This window comes from Bidens hawaiensis, unplaced genomic scaffold, assembly GCF_021521415.1.
Source record: "Bidens hawaiensis isolate Kalapana, Puna unplaced genomic scaffold, B.hawaiensis_p1.1 tig00022925_1, whole genome shotgun sequence".
In the NCBI taxonomy this organism is placed as follows: domain Eukaryota; kingdom Viridiplantae; phylum Streptophyta; class Magnoliopsida; order Asterales; family Asteraceae; genus Bidens; species Bidens hawaiensis.
Window position 1 is genome coordinate 225,607 of NW_027493589.1, and position 18,385 is coordinate 243,991.

The following is an 18,385-nucleotide window of genomic DNA, read 5'->3' on the forward strand; positions in this document are numbered from 1 at the left end:
TGAGTTCAAAATATATAGGGTCGAGATAAGAAACTTAAATAACCCGTCTGGCAAGACAACTTTTTAATATTAAGATTTTGTGAAGAATATGGACGGGTACCTTAATATTTTCAAAAATATGATCCCCTTAGTTCAAATTATTCAGGTAAGTGTCTTGAAAGACAAAATGAAATGACACACTTTTCAATGTCTTTAAAATTTGTAAGGTTAGATAAGAAACTTAAATAATCTGTCTGGCAAGAAAGCTTTGTAAAATAAATTTTAGTTTAAAAATATGGATGGGTCTCACAATATTTATAAATCTATGGTCTTCTTGGTACAAATTCACCTTAAATGCGTCTTGAAAGACTGAATTTGAAGGCACATTTTCCCATGTTTTTGGAAGTTGTGGGGACCCATTAGGAAACATTAAAAGCCGTCGGAAAAGACTGTTTTATTTCAAGAACTTTTAATCGGAAATATGGACTGGTCCCCCAATATTTTAAAAAAACCCGTCGGATTTTGACACTTGTCAGAATTTTATTGGCCGAAAGATTTTTCCAGATCTCGTCTCCTAAGTCCAAATTTAATGGGCTATTTTGGGAATATGATGAAATTTAGGGCTATTTTTTAGTTTCTCTCTCTAACAAAGGGCTATTTTGAGAATTTTCCCTTTGTTTTTAATATTATTGAAATACGAATTATGTTTTATTTTTTGAGTCAAAATCGGCTCAAGTTCACCGATAAGACGTGATTCTGGCTGAGGTTGACCACCTTTGACCGATTCTTAGTAACAAGCTAAGCGGATTTACAGAAATCCGCATCGACAGCATACCTTGTAGCGAGTACTCGGAGAGTATTTGGCCTTGTAATCCTACTTTTACAGCATTGATACCAATATATAAATTGATTCAAGTATTTTGTTGGGATGATGGTTAAGAACTGAGATCTTTATGGGCTCAACTTCGAAATTCAACTCAATTGGGTGTTTTCCTATAAAAGTGGTTTTTTCCTTGATGGTGTTCATTGATAAGTCAGACAACAGCAAAATCAATATGAACGATTGGTATCCTGTCGGGTATAACGTTGTAAAAAAACAAACCAAAACTATTAAAACCAAATTTTAATAATTAAAATTACCACAAAAAAGAGTTAGATTGTAACAAATAACACCCAAAATCCAAAATCATAGCCATGAATAATCGCTTTCGCTTGTTTCACTTTTGAGTCGGGTGTTTGAGACAGCCGTCGGGTGCATAGATAAAGACTTGAAACTTCGGGTTTGAAGAAGAAGACAACGAAGAACAAAGCCAAAAGACAAGAACATGGCCAACTTGAAGCCGATTGTCTTTAACGAACCGCGGCCATCCATCAAGGAAGTAACATCTGTCTTCGAGCTGTAAGAATGTCACGGTCCAGTCAGTCGCAGCCGAACTTGTTTCGAGAACGATGGTTTGTGTCGTGTTCTTGTTGTTTGCTCTTATCAAATACTTGTTGGCAAAAGCTAATGGCACTGGCTGCAAATTAAACATGCATGCATGCATATATATAAATAAACAAACAAATAAATAAATAAATGTTTTAGAAACAAGAAGCATATAAATAAATATAGTTACAAGGTATTCTTCTGAGTCACTAGGTAATATTTTGCAGAAGGATGCTTCATCTTTCTTGTTGAAAGCCATTTTTCAAACCTACTGAATGAATTGATTATGGAGAATATATATATTTATATATATTCTCTTGGGTTTTATCTCTTGATCTCTTTCCAATTTTTTTCTCCTAGTATGTTGTCATATAAGATATAATGATTTTTATATAAATAGTATAATACGGTTTTTTTAATAATATTTATATCAAAACAGAGAGAAATAAATACATCATAAAATTGTATTCGTCTTCTTTTATATATTTAAAAAAGGGTATATGTATATTTGTTTAACGAAAATAATATAAAAGCGTTAAAATATATCTATAATCTATATAAACGAAAACTCAAAAATCCTATGTGACGTGATGTGGTCGCTTCCTCTTTTTTTGGAGTCACCAGATTTGCTTGATTTTTAAATGGAGGCTTCTCGTGCATTTGACCCGAATGCACGGGTATAAGTCTTATCAAACCCAAATATTTCTTAAACGGGTTATAACATCTCATTAAATTAAATTTAATCTCACCAAATATTTGATATAAAAATTCTATAGATATACTAAAAATTAATATCTGATTTATTCAAAAATATATATATTATTTATAAATAAAAAACCAATTTTATAGTAAAAAATAAACGGGTCTTGGATCTCATCAAACTCATATAGTTTTTAAACCAGGTTATAACATCTCATTTATTTGTGAAACAATTTATCATCAAACCATAAGTATATTATTAACTTACATACAATAAAAAAATATAAATTCAAAAAAAATATATTAAAAACAAATAAAATAATATAAAAGCGTTAAAATATATTATAGGATGAAGTAAGATATATTAAAACTAATTCCAGCATTTAGGCAATTTCTTGATTCGATTTGATTTATGATCATTAACAATTGTGATACAATGATTCTTTATTTAAACGATTTGCCTCGTTACTAAATGCCGCGCTTTTTGGGCATCCACTCCATTCGAATCTTAGCGGGCGGGTTGCAATGACAAGTGTAGATTATAAACAAACACACGTACACAAATTGTACGAAATATTTAAGTATATCATATGTTCTCTAACGAGTTTATATTCATGGACAAACATAAACCATTTATATTTTCCTTTTACCAAATATCAAAATAATATTAGGGTTTAAAATTGGAAAAGTACTTTATTTAAAAAATTAATAAAGTGTTCAGTTTTATTATAAATCTAGTATATCCCTGATTTTAGATAAAAAGAACACACAAACAAATCTTTCAAAAATTGAATAAGATAATTGTTTCACTCACACAATCGAATCATTATCAAGAAATAGACCAAAAGATGGAGATGAATCAGATGATCCCCTCTTTAATTATTACCTTCATCACATGTTCCAACTGGACCAATTCATCAAGCCCACTAGATTTTTATTGAAGCCCATTCTCGATTTGATTCATTCCTATTTCCTTCATCAAAATTAGAGGTGTAAAAAAAACCCGGGAACCGGATCCTAAAAAATCCTGGATACCCGGATTTTTACTATTCAAACTCGTACTCGACCCTACCCGTAGGGTATAAATAGAGTATGCATTTCAGTACTAAAACCCATACTTGGAACCAGATCCGATTTGTATCCCTTTAAAATACTCAATCTATACCATAAAAATACTAAAAAAAAAACCCCGAAAATACGGTTTTTTCATTACGCGTAAATAAGGTATTTAAAATTTTAAATACCATGTTTTAGAATATCCGGTTCTATACCCGATCCGAACCCGGTGCAAAGGGTATGGTTTGAGACAATACCCAGGCCCGAACCCGATCCGGGTATGGCCAATACCCGATTTTTCAATACACGGTTATACTCGAACCCAGTTGATGTGGGCCCAAGTATTGAAGACCGGCTATTATGTTTCTGGAGACCCAAAATCGCGCAACAGAGGGTGGCCCACGAAAACGGGCATAACTTGGCCCACGAAGCTCCGTTTCAGGCCCATTACCAGTCAAATCGAAGCTTGAGACGAGGAGCACATTGTGGCAAATGCCTACGGCGGTTTGGCCCCTGTCTGAAGCCCAAAAACGACTCCTAAATAAAGTTATGAGCCTTTTATTGTTTTTTCAGCACTTTTTATGTTTTTGTTTTTGGGTTTGTGTTTGGCCCATGGCCCGTTTTAGGCCCATTTCGTATTAGAACTCTTATTTATAGTTTGGATATGTAATTCAGAAGGACAGAATTGATTTTGATAATAATTGTTTTTTCCTCTTCATTTTCCCTTAGACCTTTGGGTGGGATTTTGAGAGTTTTGTGAAGTTTTTCACGGGTATTCGTAGAATCAACGTGAATCGATCTTCGTTGTCATTTCACCGCTGCATCAGTTGGTATCAGAGCCGAATTCCTCGCTCAGTATGGCTTGTGAGGGGGACAATATCTATGATTCCTGGCCCGTGTTTGATGAATACGAGGACGAGGAATGGTATGTTTGGGCAACCGGTGATGTTCTTGAAAGTTTAAAAAGAAAACATGAATGGTCTACAATTTATTCAGGTATTTTTGATGAAATGTTAAGGGATGGTACGGTAGAAAATGGTGGTGATATTGTGGTTAATGGTGATTCGAATTTGTCTTCCATATACAAGGTATCTCCCACTATTTTGAAACTTCATATTAATGAGTTAAATGAAGATGCAAATTTTAAGAAATTGCCTACCGTAATTATCAACTATTTCACACATTCGAAGGTAAAAGAAAAATATTTTATGTTTGAGCTTGATATGGCGGGCCCTAAAGTGAATGATGATTACATGAATATAAAAGAATTGCATGAAGTGGTAATTACTTGTGATGGGCCCATACACGTAACTCATAAAGGTGAAGGCGTGGTGATAGTATTTAACAGGAATCGGATGGATGGTCCCTTTGACCCAGGTGGCTACGGTTCAAAGACAAAACTCGAGGGCGAGCTTTTCAAAGGTGGAGAGAATGATGTGGGGAGACAAAGGTTTACCAAATAATGACGACATGAGTTATGGAATTACAAGAGTTTGAAACTAATATTTTGTCTTTTGGTTTAATTATTAGAAGCCCAATGGTATTTTGTTTCTTATAAATACTTGAGATTTTGTAATGTAAAAAAATAAGGTTTGGAATATATAAAAAAAATCATTTCCTCTCTATCACAGTGTGTGTTAGTGTGTGAAGGACCTAATTATCGGTATTCTTTGTGAATCAACGATAGTTGGAAGAATTGATCCCGGTATTCGTGTGAATCAACAGGTTCAATTATTTATCTTATTTACGATCTACGTCTTTTTTAAGAGTTTTGGGAAGCTCTTCACGGGTATTCATAGAATCAACGTGTTTGACTTCTAAATTTATCATCACGCTGCATCACCAGTTCTATACCTCACAATGAATATTAAAAAAACCCGATTTTATGTCCAACAATATCATAAAAAGATTAATTCCCACATGTGACATTAAATCATAAGTATTTCATAAACAACTATTAGCTTGAACACCTAACTTTTTATCCCGTGGTCGTTTTCCATTACTACTCAAAACCGCTTCGCACCTAAAGAACAATATAGAAGCTCAATAGTATAATTTGCACAAAATAATCTAGTATACGTGATAAATGCAAAGATATGGTGTGAAAAGTAAATGTTTAAAATGATATAAACATGTAAAAAAATACAACTAACAAACACATATTTAATATTTTGGCCATTTTACATAGATGGTCATAGTATTCACACAAACCTAAACTAACTCTGTCTTATAAATAAAATAATAAAATAAACATAATGCAACTTTTAGTATCATTTAAATATTGTTATCGATCTTTTGGTTCAATAACACGAGAGTAATTATTAATTCTTAAGATCTTTAAAGACTCGTGTTCAAAACTTGGGTCAATGGTAATTTTTCACAGTCGTAATTTCCTTTTTGATGACATTCCAAAGTGAGTCATACTTAGATCGTCAAAATCAATATAAACGATTAATATCCATTTCAGGAATACTCACTCGGGTATTGAGGATATGTTAAAACTTCAAACGTTTTAGAATAATTTACCAATTAAATATTAAAAGAAAAGTAACAAAAATAAAAATAAGTGTGGGACCCATCCCTAGAGGTGCACAAACCGGTTTAAAACTCAAAACCTGTTTGGGTTAAAACCGGTTTGGTTTGGTCAACAAAAGTCAAAACTGATTTATGATCGGTTTTGGTTCGGGTTGAAACCACTTTCTTTTCATGTTACAATCGGTTCCGGTTCAGGTTTTGACCGGTGTTGCCCGAATTTGGCGGGTTTCAATTCGGTTAACCGGTTTCGGTGAAGAATATTACAAACCGGTTCCGAACCTACGGTTTCAATAAGTTCCAAACCAGTTTCTAGATAATCAGTTTCATCTTACGGTTTCAATATGTTCGGTCACGATTTAATTTTCGGGTCAGTTCGATTAAACGGTTTGTTTACCCACCTCTACCCGTCCCCCTACCCCACTAGTTGACCCAGTCAACCCCCTTTTTTAGACCATAAACAAAAACAAACAAAAAAATGCAGTTTCATAACTTCATTCAACACAAGTGTAACAAACAAGAATATAACAATTCCGTATACAACTAAAACTCAAAACAAATTAATAAACTAACTTAATGCCAATTTAGACCATCTAAATCATATTATTCATCTTCCACAACAGTTGTAAGTCCACCATTCATAAACCCAGGGTTCATAAACTTTGCAACAAATGCCCATAACTTATACACATCACTAAAATCACTCAAAAACCCCAAAGAACATGTCACAACCTCAACCCGAATCAACCCGCTCTTCGCCTCATCTTTCCCTTCCACGCGTATATTACTCAATATCGCAATACCAAGCGACACCCCATTTGTTTCCGCTAACTTTTGAACCGTTTCAGGATTAACTAACTTCTTATTCTTGTCCCGAATATTAAATGCCACGGCCCCACCCCTCTCAAATTTCACTTTCGGCCCGTATATGTGCACAAGTGGCACGCTGACCTGATCCGTTGACCGTATTTTTAACTGTAGCAACGACGTCACGAGCCAGTTGATCAAGTACCTTAACCGAAGCGTCGTCTTGTGGAGTCCTAACTTGTCGACGTGGTCTAGATGTCGACACGTTATCTCGGGCTCTTGCCTTGTTAACTCTTCTACATCAATATCTTCACTTGCATACTCAACATCTTCATTAATATTAGTTGCTAAAATATTAACTTCTCTCCTTCCTAATAATCTAAACTCGCCTTCGGTCTCCCTACGTATCGCGCTTTCTGGATTCGACCCGACTTTTGGGCTTTTTTCCTTAACAACTTTAGTTGATTCTTCAATCTCATTAACTAACATTACTTTGGGGCTTTTAATGACATTTAAGGTTGTTTTTGGAGAACACGCCTGTTCGGTTTTTTTCATACCCGAAAACCAAACAGGCGGTCCAGGCTTGGTCGGATCAGAAACAGAATCCGACCCAGCCGGACTCCGACCCAAATCAATCCAAAACGGGTCATCTGGTGACCCGTCTTCGCTAAAAACCGGGCTCTTCAACACATCATCAACCGAAAACCTCTCGCTTTCTTCAAACTCAAAATACTTATCATCCTCCATCTCGGTATCAAACACTTCCCTAACTTGATCCGACGTGTACGCCCCGGAAAACACTGGCATCTGTGGGCCCGGCCCAGGCCCATTTTCCAACACCTCACCATTCCCATGAATCCCAGGCCCGGGCCCGGTCAAACCCGGGCTTCCTTCAAAAGAATCACTAAAATATGAAGGAAAAACCGGGTTGATCTTCACGATCCCGGTCCCAGTATGGCCCGGCTGGTTTCGAAGACTTCCTATCATAGATTTCTTGATAAGAAGACACCCGAAACCACTCGGGTCATACCCAAACACTTTATAAAAGGACGTTATAATAAACTCGGGCCGAAACAACGATAGCCCAAGCGAATCCATATCTTTCGGGCCCAACGCCCCCGCATCTAACAACACGTGCCAGTTATTCTCTTGAGCCAACGACATCCACTGGTACGAATATTTCGTACCAGTAACCCTAGACTGTACTGGAAAGACAAAAAGTCCAACGCCAGTGCTGGCGCTGGAACGGTTTTTCTTTTTCTTTTTCTTTTTTCCAGTAATCTGCTGACGCAAGTAAGTGGCACAAACTTGAAATGTAGGCCACTTAAACCACGCATTTTCCACTTTCGCCCCTCGTTGTTTCGCAAACTGACACATCCAGTTAATCGATTGACTTTCGTGGTCGAACATCGTTAACAACTTCTTTTTTACTTGAAACGGGTACGATTCCGCCAAAAGCTTAAACGCGGAGCCTCGACTAACGGTAAAAACAACCTCGTACTCGTCTTCGGATATGTTCATGTAATCAAGAATCCTAGTCTTGATATCATGTTCCACGGTCCCTTTAACCGCCCCACCCGCGTGCGCATAGTTTATTAAATTCGCGGTTATTTCACTTAAATGAAAACTACAAGACTCCCAGTAATGAACCGTTTGAACGAACGAAAACAACCCGAACCCGCAATAATCTAGACATACCTTTGGAAGATATTCATTTGATCTTATATGGTCAACTTCCTCCGTTGACCCGTAATCCGGGTACATGATCAAGAATTTAGAAAATGCTTGGTTAATATCCGGAATCGAGTCTTCGGATTCATATATGTGATCATTGGCACCGGTAGTGGATTCCAAGAACTTGAGTTGAGCTCTAGTGGGAGCGGTTTTCAGGTCAGGTTGTTCAGGTTCAGGTTCAGGCTGGTCGTGACCCGACACGTTTGTTTTTTTGTGTATGATCAAAGTAACACAATGGGACAATGGGTTCCATAGTGAAAGATGCATTAAAACACCAAGAACAAAATATGCATAAATGGATGAATGAATAATAATAATGTTTGTAACTTTATTTGGGTCAAAAGAATATAGAGGAAGACAAGGTGGACAAAGTTGAAATATTCAATATTATAATAATTATATTATAAAAATAATTATAAAACCTACTAAATGAAAAAATCAAATATAGTTATCTTGGTGCAACTTTACCTAACCAAAATGAAGAAATTAAAATTTTATAAACTGAAAATAATATAGTGCCAAAAATGGGTAGAACAAAATAAAATCCATAAAAAGATGTCACGTATTAGATCAAGATTTAATAATTTTGTAACCCTAAAACATAGTGACCAAAAAAATACTTTTTGTATGACGTAGATTTCGTGCGTGTTTCGGACGAGTCGTGTGGTTTAAATACTTTTATTTGGTTTATTATTAACAAGGACGGGATTAATATGGAGGTGAGTTTAGTCAGACAACTACGATAACCTTATAAGCATTTATAAAGCGTGACAAATTAATAGGAGTTTAATTGTTATACGACTATATCACTGTATTATATATCATTATTAAAACAATTAAAACTAATACAATTTTTGTTGTCTTTTTTTGCTAACCTAAACTATACGACGAGTGTCATTATTCCATTGTGTTATGGTTTTCGATAGATTTAAAACACGTCTTATTATTTTCGGCATAGTAAGATTTTATTTTTTAGGTTTTTTTATCTCGGTTATTATAGCGAGTGGATCCTACAGTCTGTATTAAACCAAACAGATATCCTGACAGAAATACCCGACATATCAAAATACAACTTATTGGATAAGTATCATAATCTTTCTTGTAACCAAAATAATAATAAATAAGTCAATGATATTTTATTGGAACGTATTCAACACCTTTTGAATACTATTAAAAAGTTAGATATCATAAGTTTGACAATTTTAATGTTAAGAATATATAAAATTAAATGTTGCCAAATTTCAAAGACTGGTGGGCACTGGGTTCCTGTAGTGTTACAGCAAGTCAAGACTTATTTTTCAAATCTTTTTTGAACAATTGGAAGCAGTTGTAGAAGATATAATAAAAGACAAAAAATTTTCTCTATACGTGCAATATAAACAAATCATGAAATCAATCATCGGCTGATGTTTCATTTATATATTCAATAAAATATTAGCAATTTTTTTTTTCATGTAAAGAAGATAAAAATACTTTAAGTTACATGATATTTATTGAAACTATATGAAACTTTATATAGCCTATAACATATAGTTTATTAAAAAAAAACTAAAATGCATAAAGATTGTTGTTTAATATGATTATTTATACACTTAGTTATAACCATAATTCAGTAGATAAAAAGGATTCGTAAACAACCATTGATTTCTCGATCGATTTGGTTATTTCGATATAATTTTTCATTTCATCGTTAGCTATAAGACATGCGACTATGATTCACGTGTAACTTTTATTTAAGCATCATCATTTTTCATATAAAAATGACTTAAAAGTTGAAATAATATGATACATGACAATTGTTAAATTACAATAGTTTAAGTTCAGATATACAACCAAAAATTCACATAACACGTGATTATATGTGTAGATGTGTAAACATGAATATAACTCAACTAAGGATTGTATTATACATTATTCCAAAAAAAAAGGTGTATTTTTTATTGTTTTTTTTAGAAAAGAGAGCAATGAATTATAGTGAAATAATAGGGCATCATATTATGTATCAAGTATGAAGCTTCAAAGCTACCTCTATAATAATTTTCCAAGCACTAATAAACAAAAAAACATTCAAAACAAAGTCAAGAATATAACTCTAATAAGGATTGTATTAAGGGAAAATTACAACAATAGCTTTCTTAACAAACTTAGTCAAGAATAATACCTTGACTTAATAAGTTTCCTAGCATAGTCATTTGATTTTTCTCATGCAATTATATCTAATAAAACAAGCCGATCACAATAAGGCGCGTGTCCTCACCGCGCCACGTCATAACAGATCAACGCGGTCTGTTGCACCAATGTCGCAACATTAAAGGGATATCCTACGCAAATATGATACTACATAGTAAAGTCAAGTACAAAGCTTCAAAGCTACCTCTACAATAATCTTGTAGGCACTAACAAACTAACAAAACATTCAAATCAAAAGCATGATTATAAATGTGTACTGAATGGGCTACAAAATGTGACGTTTTGTACCATGTGACTCCCAATCAGTAAATGATGAGTTTTTGTTTTAGAAATGTAATGGTGTTATATACACACACACTACACAATATAATAATAATAAAAACAAAACACAACCGGCGACAAATAATACCCCCCCCCCCCCTTCTATCGCCTGGGGGGCGGTGTTCCCTTCAAAAATCGCCCTTCTCGCCCCTCAAATTCGCCCCACTACAGATAGCCTAAGACAAGATAACAATGATGTATAGAGAAATAATGAGCATCATATTATATCAAGTACAAAGCTTCAAAGCTACCTCTACAATAACCTTGCAAACACTAATAAACCAACAAAAATTTCAAATCAAAAGCAAGATTCAAATGCCCAAAAAGCTTTACCAAATCATCAAAAACTCACCCAATTTCCTCTGTTTCTTCACCTCCATTTTCACCACCAAAACTCGGGTTTAAAAACTTCGCGACAAAAACCCACAATTTATACACGTCTTCGAAATTAGTCAAGAACCCAAGTGAAGCAGTAACAACCTCAGCTCTAACAAACCCATCATTATTCATCGGTTTACAAACCGTCGTATCAACTGCAGCCCGGTTCTGTTTCGTGCTTTGTATAATCCTCGCATGACAAATAATCCCGACACCAAGAGAAATCCCGTGTGACTCAGCTAGTTTTTGAACGACTTCCGGACTAATTAACCCTCGGCTTCGGTTCCTCACGTTAAACGCTACCGATGCCCCCCTCTCGTATTCTATTTTAGGCCCGTAAATGTGAACAAGCGGGTCTGAACCGGGTAATCTTAACTGAAGCAACGAGGTCACGAGCCAGTTGACCAGGAACCGAAGGCGAAGTGTGGTCTTGTTAAGACCTGACATGTTTACATGATCGAGATGCCTGCAACTTATCTCGGGTTCTCGTCTATCGGATTCATGCTCTTCATAATAATCTTCATCGTTGTTGTAATAATCTTCCATATTATTGTTGTTATCTTCTAAACTGAAAGACACACGTTTACTTACGTCCATTCTGCCTAATAATCTGAACTCGTTTTCTGTTTCTCGACTTATAACCGCACTTTCTTGCGGTTTCTTGGTGTCGGGTTCGGGTTCCTCTTGTATTTCTGTATGATTTAACTTTGTTTCGGTTTCTCGAACTTTTTCTTCAAAGATTTCTGATTTCTTGACGTTGTGAACCGCAGCATCAAATGATAATACTTCGGTTACATGATGCGGTGATTCGGTCTCTTTGTTGTTGGCTTTCTTGCCTGTAAACATCATTATTTTGTTTATCTTTTCATATATTAATAAAGTACTTATCTTTATTATAAAAAGTAATTATCTTTATGAAAAAAGTAACCATCTTTATTAAAAAACATTAATTATCTTTACTAAAAAAGTACTTATATTTATTAAAAAGATAAGGGTTTGCATGGGCTCAATATTGAGTTTTTGAAGCTGTTCGGTTTCGGTTTTCCTACTTGGGCTTGAAAATTTTGGGCCGAAGAAAACGACTGGCCCAAAATAATTAAATCTTTTTGTTAATTAATATCTAATTGATTAACATACATTTGGACTAATATACTTGAGTTACACAATTTATATAAAATACATAAAAGTTCAAAATTCAAAATGAAAATCCATATAATCAGCCATCTTCGGTTTTCATTACACGCAAAAGTGAAAGTTCAATTTTCACAAAAAACATAAAACCATACGTCGGTTTTTGTTTGGGTTCAGTTAATTTGGTTTCAGATCGGATTTTTGCAAAAAAAAGTAATTATCTTTACAAAAAAAAGTAATCATCTTTAATTGACCATACCTGCAAACCAAGAGGGTGGATGAACAGGAGAGTTTATAACTTCAGACTGCGAGCCCAGTGGGCTCTGGCCCAATGGGCTTTGGCCCAGATCAATCCACATAGAGTTCTCAGATGACTCATCTTCACTAAAAACAGGGCTTTTCATAACCTCACCAATACAAAGACTCCCAGTTTCTTCAAATATAGGACTAGTTGCATCATGTTCCATCTCAGTTTCAAACACATCCCTCACTTGCGAACTCGTATACGCACCCGAAAACGCAGGTAAAATCCCTCCACCACGACTTTCTGATAACCCGTCACCGATTCCGACCGTTACATCATCCTCAATTCCCGCCAACCCCGGAATCCCATCAATCGAATCACTAAGATATGAGGGAAAAACCGGGCTAATCTTTACGATCCCGGACCCTGCATGGCCCGTTTGATTACGTAAACTCCCGATAACCGACTTCTTAATAAGCAAACACCCGAATCCAGACGGGTCATACCCGAAAACCCGATAAAACGAAGTGATAATAAAATCGGGTCGAAATAAAGATAACCCTAACGAATCCATATCATTCGGGCCTAACGCACCCGCATCAAGCAACACATGCCAGTTATTCTGTTGAGCTAACGCCATCCACTGATACGAGTATTTCGCACCCGTCACACGAGACTGAACCGGAAACACAAACAACCCCGTCGACGAATCCTTCTTCCTTCTCTTCTTACTCAATATCTGTTTCCTAAGATGCGTCGAGCACGGTTTCAGCGTGGGCCACTTAAACCACGCGCTACAAACCTTCGCACCCTGCTCTTTCGCACTCTGCGCCATCCAGTTAACCGATTGACTCTCGTGGTCAAACATGGTCAAAAGCTTCTTACTATTACTAAAAGGGTAAGACTCCGCTAACAACCTAAAAGCCGACCCTCGACTAACCGTAAACACAACCCCGTATTCGCTCTCGGGAACGTTCAAATACTCAAATATCTTACTCTTAATATCGTACTCAACCGATCCTACCTCGCCACCACCGTACAATACATAATTCCCTAAATGCACACTCGTTTCGGATAAACTAATACTACACGAATCCGTAAAACTAACACTTTGCATAAACGAAAACAACCCGAATCCACAGTAGTCAAGACATACCTTCATATCAGTCAAATGTGAATACTCATCACCTCTCAACTTATCGATCTTCGCAGTCGTTTCGTACTTCGGGTACATCAATAAAAACCGCAACAACGCCTCGTTAAACTCGATAACCGAATCCTCAGTTTCATAAACTCTATCAGCAGCCAAAGATGTTGCTTTCAAAAACTCCTTTTGTGCTTGTAATCTTGCAAGTGATCTTGACCTACCCAAACCCTTATTATCATTACCATTATCATTATTATCATTATCATTATTATTATTATTATAACTATTACTAATTGACCCATCTTCAGAAGCACGTTGAAGGTCCTCACGAAGCTTATGTTCCTGAAGTTTACGGATAAAGGATGGATCTTGGGTCACGGCATCACCGGGTTGACCCGACCCGAGTTTTCTCCGGGTCTTTTTATCGGAAATTAGCGATGCACAGTGGGAAATAATGGGTTTCCAGAGTGAAATATGCATTGGGATAGGATGAAATGAAAAGGGTTTGAGTGAATTGTGAAATGATTACATATTAAGGTTTTCCCCAAATTGGATGGTGTGATGTGATATGAACCCTAGAAGATGATAATAATAAATGGGATTGAAATGAATGTGAAGGTGGTGTGTTGTGTGTGTATGTAATAAATGGGTTGGTGAGTATTGATTACACTGCTGTGTTCTTGAGCTTCTACGCTGGCAGCAGGCAGGGTGGTGCCCAGTGTAATCAAAAGAATCTTTATTCTTTTTTTATTAATAAACTAATATTATATTATTTATTTGAATGAACAACCAAGTTTGGCATTGAATCGGGTTCGGATATTGAATCGAGTTTTTTAGTAACTGGTTTTGGTTATTGAATCGGGTTTGGGTATGATGAGTATTGGTAATACTCGGGTTGGATTTGGTGTGGGTATTATCACTAAAAACCATATTATTTGCACCGGATTCGGGTCAAGTATTCTAAAACCAAGTATTTGAATATTGATTGAGTTTTTTAAGATGTTGCACTTTTTTGGGGTATTTTTCGGGTAATTTAGGGTATAAGTTGGATATTGGAAAAACATGATTCTTGGTATGGAGACGGTTTCGGTTTTTGAGTATTATCGGATCTGATTTCGGGTACGAGTTTTGGTACTGAAATGCTTACACTATCTGTACCATATGATTAATGTCAAGTACGAGTTCAGGTAGTAAATACCCAGATATAAAAATACTCGGTTCCGTGATATCTTTTCGGGTTCAAGTTTTTTATGCATCTCTGTACTTAGCAAAAGGTCGTCCATGATTCCATGATCACAAGTCGTGATTTCAAACAACAAAACCATTCATAAGAAATTCATCACCCGAAGAGCAACTACAGTATAATTAATTACTGGCTTAGGCATGATATTTTGTTGATAACCTTCTATAGAGGAAGTCACTAGAGTACTACTAGCGTAGAGTATTGCGTCTTTGGGTTTTATTAATATTATAATGAGTATTATATAAAACTAGTTTGATCCTTCCGTGTTATGGGAGTTTATTTAAAGTTTTGTTTTTAATCGTTTTGCTATCTTATGATGATTTATTTTATTTTTTAACGTAGTTATGTTTTAATTTAATACATATATATTAGTTTGTTATTATATTTTTTAACGTGTGGGTTTATTAGTTGAGATGTTTAGGTTTTTTAGATTTTTAACAAACATGAGCATGTTGATTTTTTTAAATGTACAAACATGAACACAAATATTTGTCTAATGAAAGAAGGGGTGTTGATGTAGTTGACAATAGTGGGCAGTATCGAAAGTTAACCGACGATGGAGATGATAATCAACAACGGAGAACATGTATAAAACATATAAATTAAATTAGGGTTTGATGATAAAAGTGTCTGTCAATAAATTAGATCTTATAACCAATTTGAGGGCTATTAGAGTTTGGTAAGACCCATAACCCGTGAAAATTATTCTTTGATGATTAAGGGGTTATTTTACAAATAAATGAGATGTTATAACCCGTTTAAGGGTTATTCGGGTTTGTTGAGACCCATAACCCGTGAAAAGTATTGCTTGATTATGAAATAGTTTTATAAATTAACGAGATGTTATAACCCATTTAAAGGCTAACCGGGTTTGGTGAGACCCATACCCGCGAATTCGGGTCAAATGCATGAGAAGCCTTCATTTATAAATCAAGCAATCTGGTGGCTTTAGAGAATATGGGGAACAACCTGAGAGTGACACCTAAAATTTTATGATAGACAATTATATAGATAGTTAGATAAAAAGGTTACCTTGTTTTTTTGCTTTCCTTTACGTAGAAAAAGGTTGTTGTGAATGTGGTCTCTAAAATGGTAATTAAAGTATTTAAAGTATTATATATTTGAATGTTATTCTTTCTAAAAGTATTTTTAAAAGACAATAGTATGCGTACTTTAACTTCTTTAACCTAATTTTAACAATAAGTTAAATCGTGTTAGTTATTTTAGGAAACACAAGACGAGAAAAACTAGACATAGGTTGAGCCAACTATAGAGTTAAGCGGTACCGAACCGATACCATATCAAAAGTTAGTGCAACCATATTCCAAAGTTAGAACCTATATTGACAAGTGTTTGGTTGAATGTATTACCAAGTTTCTAAAACATTGTCATTTATAGTGTTCTAAACCGTCAAGACAGTCGGATTAAACTATTTTTAAGGTCAATTTGGCCAACCTAGTTTATTAAATAAGAGCCATCATTGACCACTTGACATTACAATGTTGAAATGAAGTGTTCATTTATAAATACAAGTATTACAATGTTGAACTAATTCTATGCACATCTTATTATTTCTAGAAAGTAAATATAAATCATTTGAATAAAGCCAGCTTGAAAACATATTTACTGTTTTTAATAAGGTTTAGATATTTAATCCATCTAATTATGGTCAAATCCCTTAAAGTACGGTTCTAGATTTATTTTGATTATTTATTTTGTATTTTTTTTTATCTTAACTTGAATTGCAAGAGAAACAAGTGTTTGATGAGTAGACAAATTTAAATCAGAAGTTACATAATTCACACGATATAATTATTTCAAGCAAAACAAATAAAATTAAAATAAACAATACTTAAATATTTTTGTATCGGGACTTATCTGTACCTGTACCTAAAATCATTCAACACGAATTAAACATTTTTTAGAGAAGAATTATACTATAATGACATAGTTTGGCATGAAAAACAAATAAATGAAAAAAATAAGGAAGTATTATAAAGAAATCATTTTTTAAATTAATTTTTGTACCTAAATTTACCAATAAATGTGAAAATAGCGAATACTACAAATTGTTTGTTGACCTACAATTTTATTTTTGTTAGTTAATAAGGTGATTTTATTCTTTTTGGCACTTTCAAAAATGAAAGCTACCCTTGAATTTGAAAGAGATGGTTTTATATAAAGTTAAAAGGATTTTTGACCGAAACACATTTATATTTTGTATTTTACCAATTTTCATTCAATCCAAATATTAAATACGCCCCAACGTTAGCATTGTCCCCACTGAATTATTATATATCACAAAAAAATAATAAATAAAAAAAATCAATTAGTGAACTTTTAATAATTTAAATTTTATTTTTTAAAAACGCTAAAAAACAAAAATAGAAAGCATCATGTTTATATTATAAAGAAGTATACACGCTAACCATTAATCGGTTCTTAATAGTTGGTTTTGTATACAATTACTATTAACACTTTGTTGACAATCAAAATTTACGAAGAGGTGAGTATTTGGCATCGAGCATCGGTACTGGTATCTATATTGTACCGATAGACACGTAACCGCATTTTTTTTAGAAATTTAGTTTCGGTTAATCTTACTGCTATAATGCAGAAATAGACATATTTTAACTAGTAAGGACTCATCTTTGACTTCTAAGGAACATTATTAACATGTCCTAACAATAACTTAATGCATTAATAAACTTAGGGTTAAATTATTACAATGTTTTTTAGATTTAACTTATTCTTTAATAATTTATACTCTATAAAATTGAACTTAAATATATGAGTAGGTTTTGAGCCTTGGTCCAAGGTGCACTATTATCTTTTTTTCCATCCAATTAAAGTTCTTTAAAGTGGAATCCCTTTAACTTTATAAAATTATTGCCTATTTACCATCACTTTTTAATTATTTAGACACATCTCTTTTAAAAAATCTTTTTATACCTACAAGCTTTATCACCTTTTTAATATAGAAAGTGACTCCTGATATTATACAAATAATATAACATATTTATTAGATTGACCAATACTTTATTGGCAATGACATAAGTTAATCTCATCTTTTTTGTTCACTGTTTACAAGGTTCATTTTTTTTTCAAATCGAATACGAAACAGTAATCTATATATGCGTATGTATCCTAATAAATTTAAAATAATAACTAGTTTTATTAAGAGCACGTTCAATAAAGTATACGTAAATTGACGACAATGGTGAGAAAAACCCGATAAAGTTTACACAAAAGCTGAAATGTAGTTCGAAACAAAAGTTATAAAATAATGGTAAAATATTAATATTAAAAATATATCAAATCAAGGATATGTTTATTGAAGCATATGTTATATGGATCTTTATTCTTTAAGACTTAAGTTCACTGTACTAAAAGAAAAAGTAGGAAATAGATTAGTCAACCATATGGTGTGCATGCTTTTAGTAATTGATTACACATTACCCATGCAAAAGTGATTAATGCCAACCAAATAGAAAAAAG

The 18,385-nt window shown here is 34.1% G+C and overlaps 2 protein-coding genes across 2 annotated transcripts; both read right to left on the reverse strand.

Annotated features, from left to right (window-relative positions):
* Positions 1-6,125: 6,125 nt before the first annotated feature.
* Positions 6,126-8,545, reverse strand: LOC143566605 (uncharacterized). The gene has a single exon (XM_077053259.1). The coding sequence runs from the start codon at positions 8,498-8,500 to the stop codon at positions 6,296-6,298; it is 2,205 nt and encodes a 734-aa protein (XP_076909374.1). The 5' UTR covers positions 8,501-8,545; the 3' UTR covers positions 6,126-6,295.
* Positions 8,546-10,931: 2,386 nt separating this feature from the next.
* Positions 10,932-14,320, reverse strand: LOC143566606 (uncharacterized). Its single transcript, XM_077053260.1, has 2 exons — positions 12,513-14,320; positions 10,932-11,958 (listed from the first exon to the last, which is right to left on the reverse strand). The coding sequence occupies exons 1-2, from the start codon at positions 14,122-14,124 to the stop codon at positions 11,093-11,095; spliced, it is 2,478 nt and encodes an 825-aa protein (XP_076909375.1). The 5' UTR covers positions 14,125-14,320; the 3' UTR covers positions 10,932-11,092.
* Between the last annotated feature and the right edge of the window lie 4,065 nt (positions 14,321-18,385).

What these genes read in the sequence shown, in the direction of transcription:
- LOC143566605 (XM_077053259.1), bottom strand. Translation starts at nt 8,500, where the DNA reads ATGCATCTTTCACTATGGAACCCATTGTCCCATTGTGTTACTTTGATC.
- LOC143566606 (XM_077053260.1), bottom strand. Translation starts at nt 14,124, where the DNA reads ATGCATATTTCACTCTGGAAACCCATTATTTCCCACTGTGCATCGCTA. An exon ending in TCCACCCTCTTGGTTTGCAG is followed by an intron (nt 11,959 to 12,512) that starts GTATGGTCAATT and finishes TGATGTTTACAG; the next exon opens with GCAAGAAAGCCAACAACAAA.